Source organism: Nesoenas mayeri, assembly GCF_963082525.1.
Source record: "Nesoenas mayeri genome assembly, chromosome: 5".
Lineage (NCBI taxonomy): Eukaryota > Metazoa > Chordata > Aves > Columbiformes > Columbidae > Nesoenas > Nesoenas mayeri.
This window is the reverse complement of record NC_137548.1, coordinates 55,511,907-55,528,967: the sequence shown is the minus strand read 5'-3', so window position 1 is coordinate 55,528,967 and position 17,061 is coordinate 55,511,907. Positions and strand designations below refer to the sequence as shown.

At 36.2% G+C, this 17,061-nt stretch overlaps 1 protein-coding gene across 10 annotated transcripts in view; it reads right to left on the bottom strand.

The window, feature by feature from the left end:
• The window catches only part of SOX6 (SRY-box transcription factor 6), a 375,115-nt gene that overhangs the window by 231,015 nt on the left and 127,039 nt on the right, over positions 1-17,061 (bottom strand). For all 10 annotated transcript variants that reach the window (XM_080344873.1, XM_080344876.1, XM_080344872.1 and 7 more), the window contains one exon: positions 4,527-4,770. In XM_080344873.1, the coding sequence (XP_080200999.1) occupies positions 4,527-4,766 (240 nt within the window). In that variant the 5' untranslated portion in view covers positions 4,767-4,770. Of the gene's footprint in view, positions 1-4,526; positions 4,771-17,061 lie in introns of those variants that run through there.

The following is a 17,061-nucleotide window of genomic DNA, read 5'->3' as shown; positions in this document are numbered from 1 at the left end:
CCTTTAGACTTAACTTGCTGCTGTGGTTCCCTGTAATATCCTCTCACTGAATCATTCCAAGCAACAGTAGAGCACGGAGGTGCGGATGCCCTCATCTAGTGCACGCACACTCTATGGATCTTTGAGGTGCTGGGCAGGGGAGGAACATCGGTGGGAAAAGAGTACAGTGACCGTCACAGAGACCCATCAGCACCCACGGCGATCGGCACAGCACCTGCAAGCTCTTCACAAACCCTCTCTATTACCAGATTTTTATATTGGAATCAGGGATGGGAACTCTGGTTTTTTTACTGTTGTGGAGGTGCAGGCAAGTGAGGGAATTCTGCAATTTGGAGAAAGATTCCAGATTGGATTAGGTTAAAGCTGCTCAAATGTATCATTCACAAGGCCCACGCCTAACCCTTACAGGCATGAGAATACACCATCCCATTCCTCAAGGAAGATCAGGGCATTTGTCCATCTGATTTTCCATCTTGCTGTTGGCATTGCTTTCTCCTGATACTTCAGAGCAAAAATAAAAAACCTTCATAATTTATCTCACAAGCTGTTCAGGGCTCTCTATGAAGATGAGGCCCATTCCTGATTCTCCAGTGAACAGAGCATGAATTATGATTCTCTGTTTACTTACATATTTACTACTAAACATATTCTTGTGATACAACAATTCAGTTACTACTAAATCTAGCAAAAGTAAGTGTTGGTTTTCCCCCTCATCCACTCTCAGCCTGTGGCCCCAAGAGCCAGGTTTTGGATACAATCTAAACATTTGATGGTATATCTTGCCTGTATTCACTGTTCATGGGAGAAAACAGGACACTTTCCTCACTATCTGAGTACCACTTTGCCCTCTTCCCTACAGTTTACTGCAGCAAACAGATGCGTCCTTAGCCTAAAACAGATTTTATTTTCTAGTAGAACTACAGGCAGCAATAAGTACCCATATGTCCAGTTATTTTTATATTAAGTTGCAATCAGAAATATACATACGATCTTTTCAGCTCAGCAACATGAAATTACAGAAATCTTTTGGTTGGTTTATTTTCTCCCACTGTAACATCAAATTGGCTGGTGATACGATACTCACAGTGTAAGTCATTACAGGTCTGACGTTACAGTTGTGTATTACAGTTGTTACACATTGCTGAATCTGTCAAATGAAAAGGGAGCACAAAGGGAATTTCCAAATGCAGCTGCTATTTCCCATTTGTTAAATCCTTTTATTACACCATATAAGTACACAGCTGGGAAATACTATAGAGTGGGAGTTAAAACAAAATATTTTGGCTTCCAGACATTCAGAATACACAAAGGACTCAGAGGAAAGCAATGCCTGATATCAAAAGGGAGTGAAAGTTTGAAAACACTGCTAGCCAGTGTGGGTTTTTTAATGATAATACACAATGTAGTTTAAAGGTATCTTATATTACAGAAAGTGCTGCATAACATAAACAGGGACGGGGTGGCGGGCGGGAAACACAATCTTTTTTTTCAGTCAAATTGCCCGACTACAGTATCTTTTTTTCACCTATGATCTGTACAGCCCTCATAGCGTGTCACGTTGCGTACTGTGTGCTCTCACAAATTCCAGTGAACTCCTTAGTAGTTACAAGGGCATAAGGGATACAGGATTGTGCCCTCATTTAGGTACCACACGAATGAGAATTTTTTTCCTCTCTGTCATGTCAACACAGCATTCTTTGAATTTACTATCTCATAACCAGATAACACACGTCATTGATGTATTTTAATGACAGCACTACTGTCTTTACTTCCAGTGTAAATGGTGTGAGCAGGTGCTTCTTCAAATCTGCTTTGAAAGGATCCGTCTGGGAAAGGTCAGAAAGCACTTACCTTCTGGGAGTTTAGTTTTATTAAGTAGAAAAGTGGTCACTACCACAGCACCTATCTCAAAATTGCCCAACCCACCCTCTGGAATTTGTCTTTCTGGAAAGAAATTCCTACACTCCCTTAAAGGAGTATGAAATTGCCTCAATCAGGAAAATTGCAGGCACCTCTGAATTCTTCTTTAGCAATATTGATAACTATGTGGAGACTGAGGGGAACTCAGGGAAACTTTGTGCAATTAATTGAGGCTTAAAGGTTTGCTCATGAAGGAAGGGACAAAAAAAATCATAATAAGAGGAAAAAAGAAAAGAATCAAACAGGCTACCCTAAATGACAGTCCTTCAAAGAGAAAAAAGTGGTTTTCACCACTTCACTATTGTGATCTAACTAGTCATCTAACTCATGTAACTCTAAATACACTGGGACCTTGGTCTGTACATTTTAGATCTCTTTTAAGTGTAACCAAACAGCATGGCTTAGAACTTCAGTTTTCACTTCTAGCCAAGCCTAGTAAATTATACCCAGCTATGAGCTGGGCAAAATGATCTGTTCGGTTTAGCTGAGACCTACCTAAATAAAGATGACATACATCCACCACCAGATTTAACCCAAGGGAATTGTGGAAACACCTAATGATTTCCAGGACATTCATCTATGTATGTGATGGAATATTTACTGAATAAAAGAGAGAGAGGAAAACCAGAGTGCTAAGTCACTCAAGCAAAGTTTACACACCTGTTCTGAAACACGCTAAGCTGTGTATTGATTCATGTCTGTCCAGAGGTACAGTAAGTGTTGACATGATAGTGCAGCATTGAGAAAGAAAACAGATATTGCACTCTGCTGCTGAAAAGTGTAAACCCACTTCAGAGTAACACCAATGAGTACAACTGATCGTACTGCAAGAAGTCCTATCACTTTGGCTTAAGCATTACACCAGATCCAAGGAACAGCCTGGATCAAAACCAAATGCTTTGAGGGACTTTTAGAGGCTAGAAGTTCCTTCCCTCTGGGACACAGAGCCATTTTATCAATGTTATTGATGACTTAAGAGAAAAATTCCTAGAGTGCAGCTGCCTCTCTGAACAAATAGGAAAGTAGCTGATGAATTCACAGATTTATTTTTCTACCAGCAAACTTGACCAATCCTTCCTAGTCTGCATCCAGCTTGTCCTCCTGATAACATAGAAATTAAAATTATTCTGGTGTGCTTATCACATGACTTGGGCAAAAGAGTGACCCTCCTTCCAAAATGAGGTTCCATCTGACAATTCTGCCTAGAAGCCATATACACAACTTACGATAACTTGCCAAGTTGCCAACCTATAATCATTTTTCTTTAAAGCCATTTTCATGGTTGAAATTTTGCCCTCTTCATGACAGTCACCCAAATACTTAGAAATATTTTAGGCTTGACAGAAAATTCTGCACTAGGTTAAATTGTTCATTGCAGATTAGGTAGAATTTTTCTGGTTTGGTTTGATCTTTTGAATCAATTGGATTTTAGAAAGGAAAAAAAAAACCCTTACAATATAAACAAAACAGATATTATGGTAGTGATATTATTTAATTAATTCCAGGCATCATAATATGCAGGAAGAATTCCAGTATCTATGTTACTAACGCATTAGTATTTTTATTTCTAGTCAAATTTGAAATAAGTTTGTTATTGCTAATGCTGTCTACAATTGTTTTTTAACCTTATTAAAGCTGCTGATTTGTAAAAAAACAAAAAAAAAAGAGTCTTGCCGAAAAAATCTGCTCATAAGCAATTTAATGAAAATGAGGGGTATTCCTTTTAAACTAACTGTATGAATTTAATGTCTATGAAAGTCACTTTATGGATAGCCTGGAAGTATGATGTTCTACATTTACAGAACACCTGGCTGCTCAATGTATGTTAATTCTGTTCCTCGGGAACACATGCAAGGAGAAGAAATTGACCCACATGTTATGCCCATTCAGTCTTCATTCAGTTTGCCCATTTATTGTAGAATTTTGGGGATGCAGAGATAGAATAACAACTGCAAAATAATTTTATCTAGGCTACTGAAGAGAATACAGATAATAATTTTGATCATTGCTAACATCACCTATATGCAAACTGGTGATCTAGAGCAAAAGAGCATAACATAGTTACTCACAAACACCTTTGCCCTCCACAAAAAGTGTAATTTCCTACAAATACAGCAGGATGTTTCTCTCACCTAAAACACCAGCCTCTGTGTTGTGATGTAAAGCTATAATATTCTAGATTGGGTGGGTTCTATTTCTGAGAGACAAGTAAAAAAATACATTAAAGTTTCTTCCATCAGCACAACACTTTGCAGATGACAAACAGTTGTGAGCTACATCCTCCTGTCAGAAATTAATGCTTGAATATATGAGCTAGAGAGGTTATGACATAAATCAAGTTATGAATGAAAACATGATGAATAGATGCATTTCCTTTCCGAAGGTGAACTCATCAAATGACCTCATTCATATAGACCTGTATACTTAAGAAGATTATACAATTGTAATTTACAATTACACCATATTGATATTGATCTATTACTAACACCGACACTTTAACATTTAAAAAGCTTTACACCTATGAAGGATTATACTGAACATGTCTTTCAAAATGGAAGTGAACACTCTTTTACAATACTAATTTAGAAAGCCACTGTGAAACTCACCATTCTGTGTTGGGCTGAGATGACTCCATCCCACTCAGGATCTTGTTGGATGGTCGTGACCAGAGTCGGTAGCTCCTCAGAGTGAGGTTTGTTGTGCATTACATTGTGTAGAGGCAGATGAGAGGTCGCATGCTGATCACTGTTGCCCTCTTCCTTGTCTCGTGATGCTAAGTCCTGGGTCATTGTTTCCTCTCCATCAGCTGCACATGCAAATGGAGAGGTAGCCTGCTTGGAAGACATTCTTCTACAAAACAAGAAAAGCAGACAAAAAGAATGGTGTTAAATGACAAAAATCAAGCTCGAAACAGTCCTCGAAACACACCACACTTGCCTACAACACTTAAAAATTAATCATATGCAGGCAACAAAAGTACTCTAAGAAGTATGGGTTTGGGGGATCCAGATCCAAAACACCGAGATAAAGTATTCATTGATGCCAAGCCAAGGTCAAGCTTAAATTATATGATGCAATTCTGTTCATTTAGACTTGTCAAACAATATCATTTCCTCCAGCCATAAGAAAATAGTGATTTTATTGGCATATTCATGTTGATTTTGCATAAGAGTTCAAGTCTTTAAACTCTTACTCCCATGAGGAATTTGAAGGTTATAAGCAAATGTTTGAATGAGAGAGTCCACCATGCTTTCCTCACATCATTCTTTGCAAGCAAAAGCTGTTTTCTACACAGATGAGAATTTTTAAATGCATTTTAAAATCTGCTAAATAAGTCCCATTGCTGTTTGTTCAAAGCTACATCTGCTCTTAATCTGTTTAAAATTTTATCCCATTTTACCTTTTGGAAAGTATTTTGAGAGACTCACGTGAAAAGTGCCTTAAAACTGAACAGTTTTGTGAATGGCTATATAATATCTGAGTAATCTTTACGGTTTGAACTAAAAATCTAAAATAATTATATTTCATTTCATATTAGGCATTGAGTACAGGATATAGCTCAACAAATTACTTCAAATGACTTAAAAGTGTAACGAATAAATGCATTGATTTATGTTAAATGTCTTTTGCTAATAATGGCCTCTTACTACCATCTCATATGCAAACACAGCTTTCACCACAGTTTCTGCACTCAGATGAAAATATAACTGACTTCAACACAAAATCTGAAAACACTCTGTTTAAAATTTCTAATAAGATTAACTGCAACTGTTCAAACAATCATTAATAAACCTGAAAGACAGCTAAAATACATTAGCTATTTTTCCAGGTTTTAGTAACTTTACAATATCCTTGACACTGAAATTGCTGAGAAACTAAGGAATAAGATCTTCACCTTAATTGCTTTTTAACAATAATTGATTTCATACCATTTCTTTAAAAATGCACAAATCAGTTAACATAGGAAACCACATGAGCATTTTTCAAATTAGCAAATCATTAACTTGCTAGTACTGTTTCTACAGACAAATAAATACTGATTAAAGGGTCTGGAAATCTGAGACTAACAGTTAAATTTACAAATCTGTCACATGCTTTCATGAATATTACAGTGAAGGAAATATCAAGTGCAAAGAAAAATAATTAAGTTAATTCCAATTTAAACAGTAGTTTTTATGTAGCAGCCTGTGTTTCACATAGGATTTAACAGCTAATGCTAAATTTCTCACAATTAATGAGGGAGTACAGATTTAGTATACTACAGTGAAAAAAATTAATATAGGATCAACTAATCTAATTATGTACAGTTCTATATGAAAGTATTACAAGCTTTGAAGTGCTTTGAAACATATTAAAACACTGATACCTATTTAGAATAACTATTCTGTAAATAGAGATAATCCTCCCTCTTAAACTCGATACTGGTGGAGAAAAAAAGGTTTGTATTTTCTTTAGTGGAGCCTGAGTGTAAGTGGGAGTCTAATATTAATGTTGCCAATAAGCAAACTGAGGAATTTAAACCATGTATTACATTCTTACTATGCTAAAGAATTTGTGTTGATGCTACAGAGAACATGCCAAGAGTTCAGCAGCCAGCATTATTGTACATACTTCAAAAGGTTCTGGTTCATAATTACTATGATCCAAGATAAAATAAAAGGTTTACTTTCCTTTTTCTCATTAGTCACGTTAATGTAATCACTTACATGAAAATGTAAGTCAATGCTCTATGCAATTTGGAAACCAGACATGAAAACTGAGAGTCACAATAAAGGATTTTATTTTCTTTCACCTTCTCAGCAGATCTCGTTCCTGTTTCAAACCGAATGAGCTTATGTGAAAAGCAATAGCTATGGCTGTTTCTTCACCATAAATAAATCATGACACAAAACTAGAAATGAAAATGTCTCTTAAGAATAATTTCAACTACAAACTGCACCAATGAATAATAGTGCACAATCCTAATTAAACACAACTCTGCAGCTGCAAAAATAGGCTGAATCTGTCCAAAGCTATGAGTTGGCTTTAAAGGCTGGTTTGTTAGGGAGTGTTTTCTTAAGGAAGGCTGGGCCCTCAGTCTTAATCAGCCAATAAATTATTTCCTGCAATTACATTAAATAGAAAATTATCTTCAAATTGGGAATGTTAATTGAAAATCAAAATTCAGACTGAAGTTTAGAAATTACATGCTGAATATAATTAGTCTAGAAAGGCTTCACCTCTATTTCATAAACAGGCTTTTGGTATTTCCTCAAGTGACCGTTCAGTAAAGCTATCTACTGGTAACGCACTATCGAGGAAACACTTTCGTTGCCATATACACTAATGTACATTCCTCTTCTTCATGATGTTTTAAATACAATTAAATAAAAATCTCTATTTGCGTTCTTCTGTTTAAATTGATTACATAGAGAAAAAGGGACTCTGTTAACCTTAAAAATAAAATTATGTTGACAAAGTCTCATTCACTAATAATGGCAAGCCATGCACAGCAACTTTTTTCTGTACTAGACTAACAGAACAGACCAAGAGCAGGGTTCAAATGCTTTCTAGCTTCGCCTACCCTCTTTCTCCACTGCTACATCATGGTCAGACATGTTTTCATACTGCACTTTACTCAGTTACCTACAGTCCTGGAGCCTGAAAAGAAAGACAAGCTCAGGCAGGCCTCCCAGGCACTTGATCTCCCCATGACATGATTTTTAGGGATGTGTTTCATTTCTGTTTCCCCTCAAACCTTTGTTAAAATGGCAAGATTTAGTGCATTAATTATGATCAGAGGTCCACACTTAATAGTACCTTTCAGGTTTTTGCTTGCTAGATTTTAAACATTTGGGTAAAAGGCACAGAGATGCAAGATTCTGCTAGAATAAGCCCTCCACCATTTTTTCCCAGCACACTCGTTAATCAACATATCCCAAGTGTACATGGCTTCCAAGGGTGCTAGGCTATGCACCACATATTGATTATGCCTGGGTTCTTCATCAGTAAAACAGTGTAAATAAAAACTCTATGACTGGGTATTAGCCAGTCAGTTACCTCATGCAGGTTTTCACTCATTACCTGTTGGTTTTTACTTCAATGTGAAAATTCTGTACACAGAACTCCATCAGGTCCAAAGGCAGAGTTCAGCCTGTAACTCCAAGGTCTCAACCAATTCAAAGGGAGAAGAATCTGGCCCATTTGAGTAGTTTATGTTTATGATAACATTAAACCATAAAACGGGTTTGTTGTGTTAAAATGTTTTAATGTTAAAATATGAGCATGAATAGCAGTCAAATTTTAAGCCATAATAACTTCCCAATTTTACATTTAAAATATTCAAAATGTGTTTGCTAAAATCCCCAGTGAGAGGGGGGAAAAAAAATCAATATTCATAATAAATAAGGCTTGTAAAAGGTGTAAGAAATTTACTAATTTCCATTATAATTTATTTTATTTTTTCTCATATTATCAATTAAATCCACTCGAATGATTTTTTAAAAAGTTTCTGATAAAAAATATCTCCCTAGTTATAACCCCTGCAAACAGGGGTTTATAATGGAAGTGCTGACACAACCCTAACTACAGCAGCGCAAATGGTGCCGCTATAATACACAAAATCAAGTTCTATTATTCTAAACTATCCTCGCTCGGGGGGTTTTCTTTACTGTGCTCCCAGACAAACTGCTGAAGCATGAAAAATTTAAATGCAATCAAGTGGGTCCAATTCTACTTTACTAGAACAAGTGTCTACAGTGGTACAATCTTAAAAGAAGATGCAACAGATTTGTTTGGTGCTTTTCTTTCTTTTTTCTTTTTTAGCTGTTTATTTATAATACTGCGCAGTGGAGATAAAATAAGAGAGGAAATTACACTCACATTATATCAGTATATTGATTACACAGCACACAATCAGAAAGAAAACTACATTGTGAAATTGTTGCTTTGGTTAAATTGGCAGATTAGCTGAACACAGCAATCACTAAAGGTGGAAAATATACCTAATGGGAATGAAACAAAAAGCTGAAAGAGGCCCTAATTATCTGAAGTCCTGTCACCTACGCAGTTTGGAGAATTAAATAAATCTTAGTTTGGATAGAATAAATTTTATGTCATTTTGAACTCAAGACAGAACAAGAATGGGATCATTTATCAAAGCCTCAGTAAAGCTGAGGAACTGGACCCCAGTTTGAGTCAGCCTCAATACTGAGGTAGTAAAGCTAAAATTGAACTGCTAAGCACAGTCCCAAACAGCTTCATTCTCTGTATATCTAACATGATTTTTTAAATTTAATCCAGAAAAGAGGTTCTCTCTGCTCTAATGAAGACTGCCAGTCAGATTCTTGAAACGGCAGTTTTCCTTTTTTCCTACTGACAGTATGTGTTATACATATCTAAATACAAATAATAATACTATTTTTTTTCCCTACGGCATTTCTGTGGTGTCAAATACTTCAAACAATGTATATCTTCTTTTTCAAAACAATTCGAATATATTCCTGACACAAAAGGCTTCCAAAGCCCAACATCTTCCATCCCTGCTGATTGCTCAAATGATTAAAGCTTACAAATGAAATTATGGCTAAACCTGGAGTTTTAGCTGCTAGACATTGCAGAATCAAGCCACAAAGTATTAACAGAAATAACAACAATGTGATAGGCCAGACACTGTTTCAAAACCACGTATATTAAGCAAAAACAATATATATGACAAAGCAGACTTGTAGTTCGCTGAAGACTCCAGCTTCTGCTCTGCTCCAGCCTCACCAAGCATTCAGAAAGCTAAAGGCATGTCCACACTGCAGTTATATAAATGACCACTTTGTACTGCTGAGATATCCAACCCAGTTTTAAACAAGCTTGTTTCTGCTAGCACTCCAACTACAGTAGCGTGGTACTCCGATGGACTAATTCATCCTGCCTTTAGTGACTGCACTGTAGACATAACCCAGGTCTACAGCTCCAACAGGAGATTGGAATCAGATTAGATTAGAAATACATTCACTTTACAAGGCTTTTATGAACAGTCTCCATTCCTTTTCCCCAAAGTGCCAAATTAAAGTACTTAAGTGCATGATTAACTGTAAGTATGCAAGCAGTCCACTAATTTCAAATTGGACTACTCAGTTTCAAAAAGTTAAGCACATGTCTAAGTGCTTTGGTGACTCCAGAACTAAATAAATTAAGAGAAACCATTTTTAGAAGTACTCATAACTTTTAAATATTTCCTTCTACACTTTTATGCTAACCTGGAGTTCACAAAAAGTAAAATTCAGCCACAATATCCCATCCCTCCCCACCTTCTAACTGAGCAACAAATGTGCATGCTCCTCTCATAATGACTTACAGGACCTTCCCTTACAAATCAGCACTCAGCTTTGGGGTAAATTAAATGCATTGTATCCTTGTCGTTGCCTGCACTGCCCACGGTACCCTCCTCTTTCGTATCTATGGCACATTCATCACTTGTATCCTTCATGGATGCTCAAAGTCCTTCTGAAGCCCAAGAGCATACTCATGGAGCATCCTTTATGCAATCCAATCTATTTTGAAGTGCAATTCACCTATACAAGTACAGGCCTGAGGTAGAATAGGCTACACTGACACAGTTGCATAGAAGTTACTGGAACAACTCATTTATAGCAGCAAACCAGTTTAGCATAGTTTAAACATTCAGGAAAACTGATCTTTATTTTTGTTGTATAAAGACACTAGTTACAGTAGTGTTCGGACAGACTTAAAGAAAAATGAAAATGCTTTGCCAATAACCAAAATATTTCACAGCTCTGCCCCTGAAAAACAATGTTCTATAGGCATAACTCAGTAATGTAATTCATTGTAAATCTAACACAATAATCTATCTACCACTTTAGAATAAACAGTTATTTCCTAAAATTATGAAATCTCATATCTGTATTCAAGGAACCTTAGTAATTCAAATGAACAGTTATTGACAGATTCCGTTGTCATAGGGGCCCACACTTCAACATGAATCCCTGTGCACAAAACCCATATAAATTGAGAAAGCAGCAATGGGAGAGAATCTCCCAGTTTCTGTTCCTGGGTCTGAGTCACAGCAAGGCCTTAGGCAAACCAGCTCAACTCCCTCAAGCTCTTCCTTGGCTTGATTTTGCAGGAATACTACAGGACTTAGTTACATATAGATCATGAGCAGCATTGCAGCATTAGAGTTTATGGTAGCTGCAGGTATCAGCTTAGAAGTAAAAGGTGGGGATAAGGAATGGAAGCAAACATGATTCAAGAAATGACAGCTATAACATTAACTGAGCCCCCAAATCTCCAGCTGAAATAGGCATCAAGCTAAGCAATACACCCTTGACTTCCAACATACACACTCAGCTATTCTCGCATTTGTTTTTCCAATCTAGACAAATTACATTTCTACTAATAGATATGAAGCCAAATCACAAAGCTTGAGTTCACATTCAGACTTCCTTCAAAGCTCAGAAGGTTTGGAACAATTTTTATGGCATTTCTTCTCATTTGTAATCAAACAATATGAGAGTGAAACAGATTTTTTTTTAAAGTCTTTCTCTGAGCATTCTGCCATTATAGTGACCTTCTCAGCCATGTAGACACAGTAAAATATTAGGGTTAGGGAACAAGTTCCTGTCTATTCATCTAGTTGTCAAAAACATTAAATTGAATGCAGCAAAACAGGCTCGCAGTCCCTGATGACTTTTCAGTGAAAATACAAAGTGTTTATTCAGATTCATAAAAGGCTAAAAATATAACCTACCTTTCTAGTAGGTTAAACGTTCCATTCTCTTTATTCAGTACCAGGAGCTTTCACTGAAAATGCCTAAGGTGAACTCACATTGAATGTGGTAAAGGGCAGTGAAAGAATACTCATTTAGCACCTGGGATGTGCTCGTCTTCAGTCACTGTAGTTAATATTTTCTGTAGTTTATATTTAGCTGACAATATTGCTGTCACTTTATTTAAACAGCTTGAGCCTGTTCTTTGGACTGGAGCTCATATGCCCTGGAATGCTTTGACTCATGAATTGTTTCTCCTGATAATGTTACATCACGTAACCACCTCTGTTTAATTGGTTGGTATGAGCTGCTCGGTGGTGACTGCCTTTAAAGTCCTATGACTACACCATGTGTCTCTGGCTATCCAATTTCTTACTGTTGCAAAAAGAAAAAATGCAGTAGTGACTTCCAGCTATCTTCACCATTAACTACAGGAACAAGAGCAAGAGTGCCAAAATTTATCCATCAGCAACTTACTAGGATTTGTTGGTTTAGGCAGCAGTAACAGAATATACAATATAAATAAAAGCAATTATTAACAATAAAATTAAAACACAATGGTTGCTATAAATAAGCATTAATTCACATATTTTATGCAACAGAATGACTTGTTTAGCAGAATGATTGTATACATCCTTTTGATAAAGGATGCCTAAAAATACTAAGAAGATTTTATTTAGACTTTGAGTTGAGACTTTATGGAGAAGAATACATTTTTTTTTTCTTTCCCTTACAAAGCTAGTTAAAAACTTGTTCTAATAATTCAAAATCTTCCTGGCCACACTTAAACCTGATGGGCAGAAGTTCCTGAAAGGTTCATTAAATCCTTTCAATACTCCATGAGATACATACTCAAGTGGTAAGATATAGTATTCTTAATTTTTTCCTCCTACATTTAATTTTCAGGAGGTGCTTAAGATTCCACCTAATGAGTTTAACAGGTAATTTTCAACCCTACAGGTGTGAAAACAGAAGGTCATGTGCTATTTCTCTGTATCACTTAATTCAGAAATGAAATATTTTATCTACTGTCAGATTTCGCTCCCCTCCTTCCTTGTTCTCCTCCTTCCTTGCCATATTTTTGATTCTTATTTCTAAATGAAATAGAGCACTTCAATAGACAGTGAAAGGAAGTAGGAATTTCAGGCTCACCTGTAGCCAGTTGCACTAAACCACCTAATTAGTACCTCCATGTAACATGAAACAATGGCTCCACAGCTCAGTTACAAATTCTCTTTTTAATAAAAACCTTACCTTACAAGCCTAAAAACATTTCTAGCAGGCAAAATATTTCTCTAGTGGTTACACAAGCATCAAAGCACTTAAATATAGGTGCCAAACCACATTGCCAGGAGCTCTTAGTACTGTGAGGTAGTGTTACCTGACAGCTTGGTGAATATAAAATTACTTGTTTCTCCAACTGAAGACAATCAAATTGTCACCTTCCATTGTAATAATGCACAACTAGGGATCAGCAAAGTGCCAACATAATTACAAGGAAGAAAACAAAACATAACAAAAATATCAAATCTAAATTTCTCAAAAGGGTAAACACATCCATCTGGCTATTCACAAAGAAAAGGAGGAGGGATTTTATTTTTACTATCAAATATCCTAGTGTTATTTAGCAATAAGATTTATATTCCTTTCATTCAGTGAAAAAGAAAAACAGCTAAAGAAGGTGATTCATGAAATACTAAAAATAAACACAGGTCAAAACTGTGCTGGGATGTTACTTGTGCATGTTCAAAGTACTGCAAGTGTCATCAGAGATGTTAGGGACAAACACATGTATCTGCATTGTTGTCATTATAAATTTGTGAGGATTCATGACAATTAATTCTAGCTGGCACATGGTGTACTTTGGCACAATCTATGAATGACGTGCCGCTTTTATTTGTTTATTTAAATGACTTCACTCTAAGAACCAAAAATGAAGTTTGAACTGCAAGCTGCCTCAGAACTGGGACTTTCAGGATATTAAAAACTTGAGGAAAAGCTTTGAATGAGGTAATCTGAATATATGAGAACTAACATTTTCACCATATATTTCTTTAGGTTATTCAGCAAGTGGCCTACATATTCAGGAGTGAAATTTGCATTTTGGTGACGCAAAGATCTCATAACCAGAAATTGTGCTTTATATCTACAGTAGCTCTGGGCATCCTATAAAACATAAAAGAGTGTCCTAGGTTGGATATATATCTGAAAAAATATTTTTGTCTGGTTCATAGAAATGAACCTAAACCTAAATTCTTCTTGAAAAACTTGCACTATTGAGTGATATCATGGATTACCTTTTCTGTATCAATATTCCAGTCACTACTAATGCATACACAAAGTTCTTTTGCATTTGTTGATGTAAATGCACAACACCTTCACATGCTGTTCAAAGTTTCACCAGTTACAAAGGAAAACAGAAAAACAAAATATGTAAAGCTGAGAATCTGTCTTCAACATTTTTTTTCTCTGAAGGAATATTCAAGAACAGCAGTAAGGTACAGGCAGCTTTTATCCACGCTGCACAATTGTACCAGAGCCAGCTGTAATCTTAACCTTTGCAGATAAAGCAGGCACAAGGACTGCTTAAATATGTCATGCCCCTTGCAGAAGAGGTTAAGGAAAAGATGTAGGCTCCACATAACCAGGAACATCTCCTGCACTTTGTCTCAAGCATCCCATCCCCAGCAGCTCAGGTGCAGCATTGAAAGGCTGGGCTTTCCAGCTGCAACCTGCTTGCAGGTTTTGCCCATCGGTACTTGCTCTTGTGCACTATGCTGTACCATGTGACACAGCACTGTATTAGAATATGGATTCCTAATCATATTAGGAATTCCTAATTCTCCTAATTATGGCATTGTTTTCAACGAGTTAAGCAGCAAATTTAGGAAAACAGATTGGGACGCGGGTCAGTGGGAACAAAGGAAGAAAGGAAGGTAGCAAAGACCCACAACCATTTTAAAGTCACAAGCATTTTGATCAGATAAAACACAACTAGATAAAAGGTTCCGCTTTCTGCAACTTTGACAAATTCTGATTTTTGTTAGAGTCCTTACAAACAGGCATTTACAAGGCACCATCATGCACAATTTCTTTATTTTGAAGTAAGGCTTACACAATATGATCCTTCCATATGTGCACAATGGGAACCCTAAAACGTGTTTACAGATCCCTACATGAACCACCTCATTTAGCAGTGAGCTACAGCTACTACTGGGATAAAGGACAGGATAGTCTGAAGCAGGATACTGTTCAGAAAAAGATTACTATGCCCAGCAGAAACTACCCAGGAAACATTTCAGAAATATCCCTGTTTGATTGCCAATGTGGGCAAGAACAACAATGCGGCAACTTCTCTCTTCCTTCCCCCAAGCCCTCCACTCCCTGCAAGATTTCATGGGAGGGAATAGATGGGGACCTTTTTTCTTCATGTTAATTTACTTCAGTATGAAAATATGAAGACAAAAGATAAATAATTGCATCAGTCTAAGAATTCAAAACAAAACATTATCACAATTAAGCTATCCAGTTGCCATTAAGTGCAAACAATTTAAAGTTCAATTCAGTGAGACTTTGAACCTCCTATCCTTTCACGAGATCCACAGATGAAATCTCTACCAACTCTAACTACCTTTAAAAAAAAAAGTAACTAAGACATTGTTATTCATAGTCTTATTCTCAGTATGACATACTTAACAATATTGAGTATTTTCATTCCTATTTATTAAAAAGAAAAAAAATCATTGTTTAATATTAACCAGTTTCCCAATGCAAGCTTTGTATTTTTAAGGAATTCATTAAGGTATTTGGACTAGGCACTGAAAAGAATCAGAGAACATTAAGAATTGTCACAGGTAAAACACCACCTCATCATTCAGCTGGGAGAGGTCAAGCAGCACACAGTCTCTGCATCTCTGAAACTGCATCCACTGCAAAGAACACTACAAGTTCTCCCTGTCTTTTGATTTCACTTCTGGAAAGTACTACAAAATTGTTAGGAAGGAATAATTTGCAATAAGTGAGGACCCTCAAATATCCCATTTTCATGGAAGATGATGGCATACAGTATCTGATCTCTAACAAGGAAAAGGAAAAATGCATAGCAAAATAAATCCTGAAGGTAAAGGTGCAGAGTGCCCAGGCTCTGAATTGCTCCACATTTCCAAGTGCTCAAAGTTATGTGTTAGTATTTTCAAATGTGTTGAAGAACATAATGAAACACAACTAGCAGAATACAAAGAAAAACATAAACCAGCACATGAACAAAAGGTCCAGTCAAATAAATTTGTCCTCAAGTATTTAGAAAGTAAAATACTAAATGTCTAAAACACAAACGTAAATTATTGTCAGTGATTTTAAACATTTTTACCATTACCACTTAAATTCAGTTAAATCCCCTAAAAGTGATTTTAGCTAAAATACTGAAATATTCTGTCATAACTTGTGAAGTTTACCATTGCAATACACAGCACCTTGATGTGGTTTTCATCTCTGACCCATTTTTTCCCATATTTTAATGATAAAACATATGATCTGCATTTTTAAAGAAGTCTTGTCTTCTCTAACAGTGTCAATTTTTGCTCAGGGCTATATTTTGTAACAGTTCCTCACTTACATTTATTGGTAATAATTTATAATAGACAAGCAAATGGTACATGACATGTGCAGCCTATTCCTTGTAAAACCAGATTTGAACAGTTTCACTTTCTTGTGGACATTTGTTGAGAGCTCTATTATCAATTTCAAAAGCATTGCCAAACAGAGCACAGAGCTTTACAGGCACATTTTGCTGGTACGGCTGTCATCTCTACCACGAACCATCAATGAGACAGCCCGGTGTCTGTGGTTTTTAAACCAAATATGAATAGAATTGAAAAGAAATGTATCTTTTAATCTGGGAATTATGACACAGACAGAATCGTTATAGACTTTTGAGTATGGGTCAGATCCTCGGACACTGTAAATCAGAGCAGCTGTACTGGGGTTAATTGAATCCTCTTTATTCAGCTAAAGATCTGTCCTTAACAACTTTTCTTGGCATAGGAAAATTACATTGGGTCCTTTTGCAATATTAAATGTCTGTGTTTTCAGTGAAAAACTGACTATCATTACATTATTACCAGGGATCATATGACATGATTATATGCCTTCAAACATTCATCGCAGAGAAATGCAAAAAATGGGAAGGTGTATTCTGAATAGCAGCAGACTGCATGCATTGCTCTCTGTACTTTATCAATCTATTCTTCTTGAACTGATTCAAAATAGCCAGATCTGTTCTCTTATACAGACAAGCGCTTTTAATAAAATAACAAAAATTCCTCCTCTGACTGGCATAAGCACTAATATTAGACAGTAATTCTGGGAAGAATCAAACACA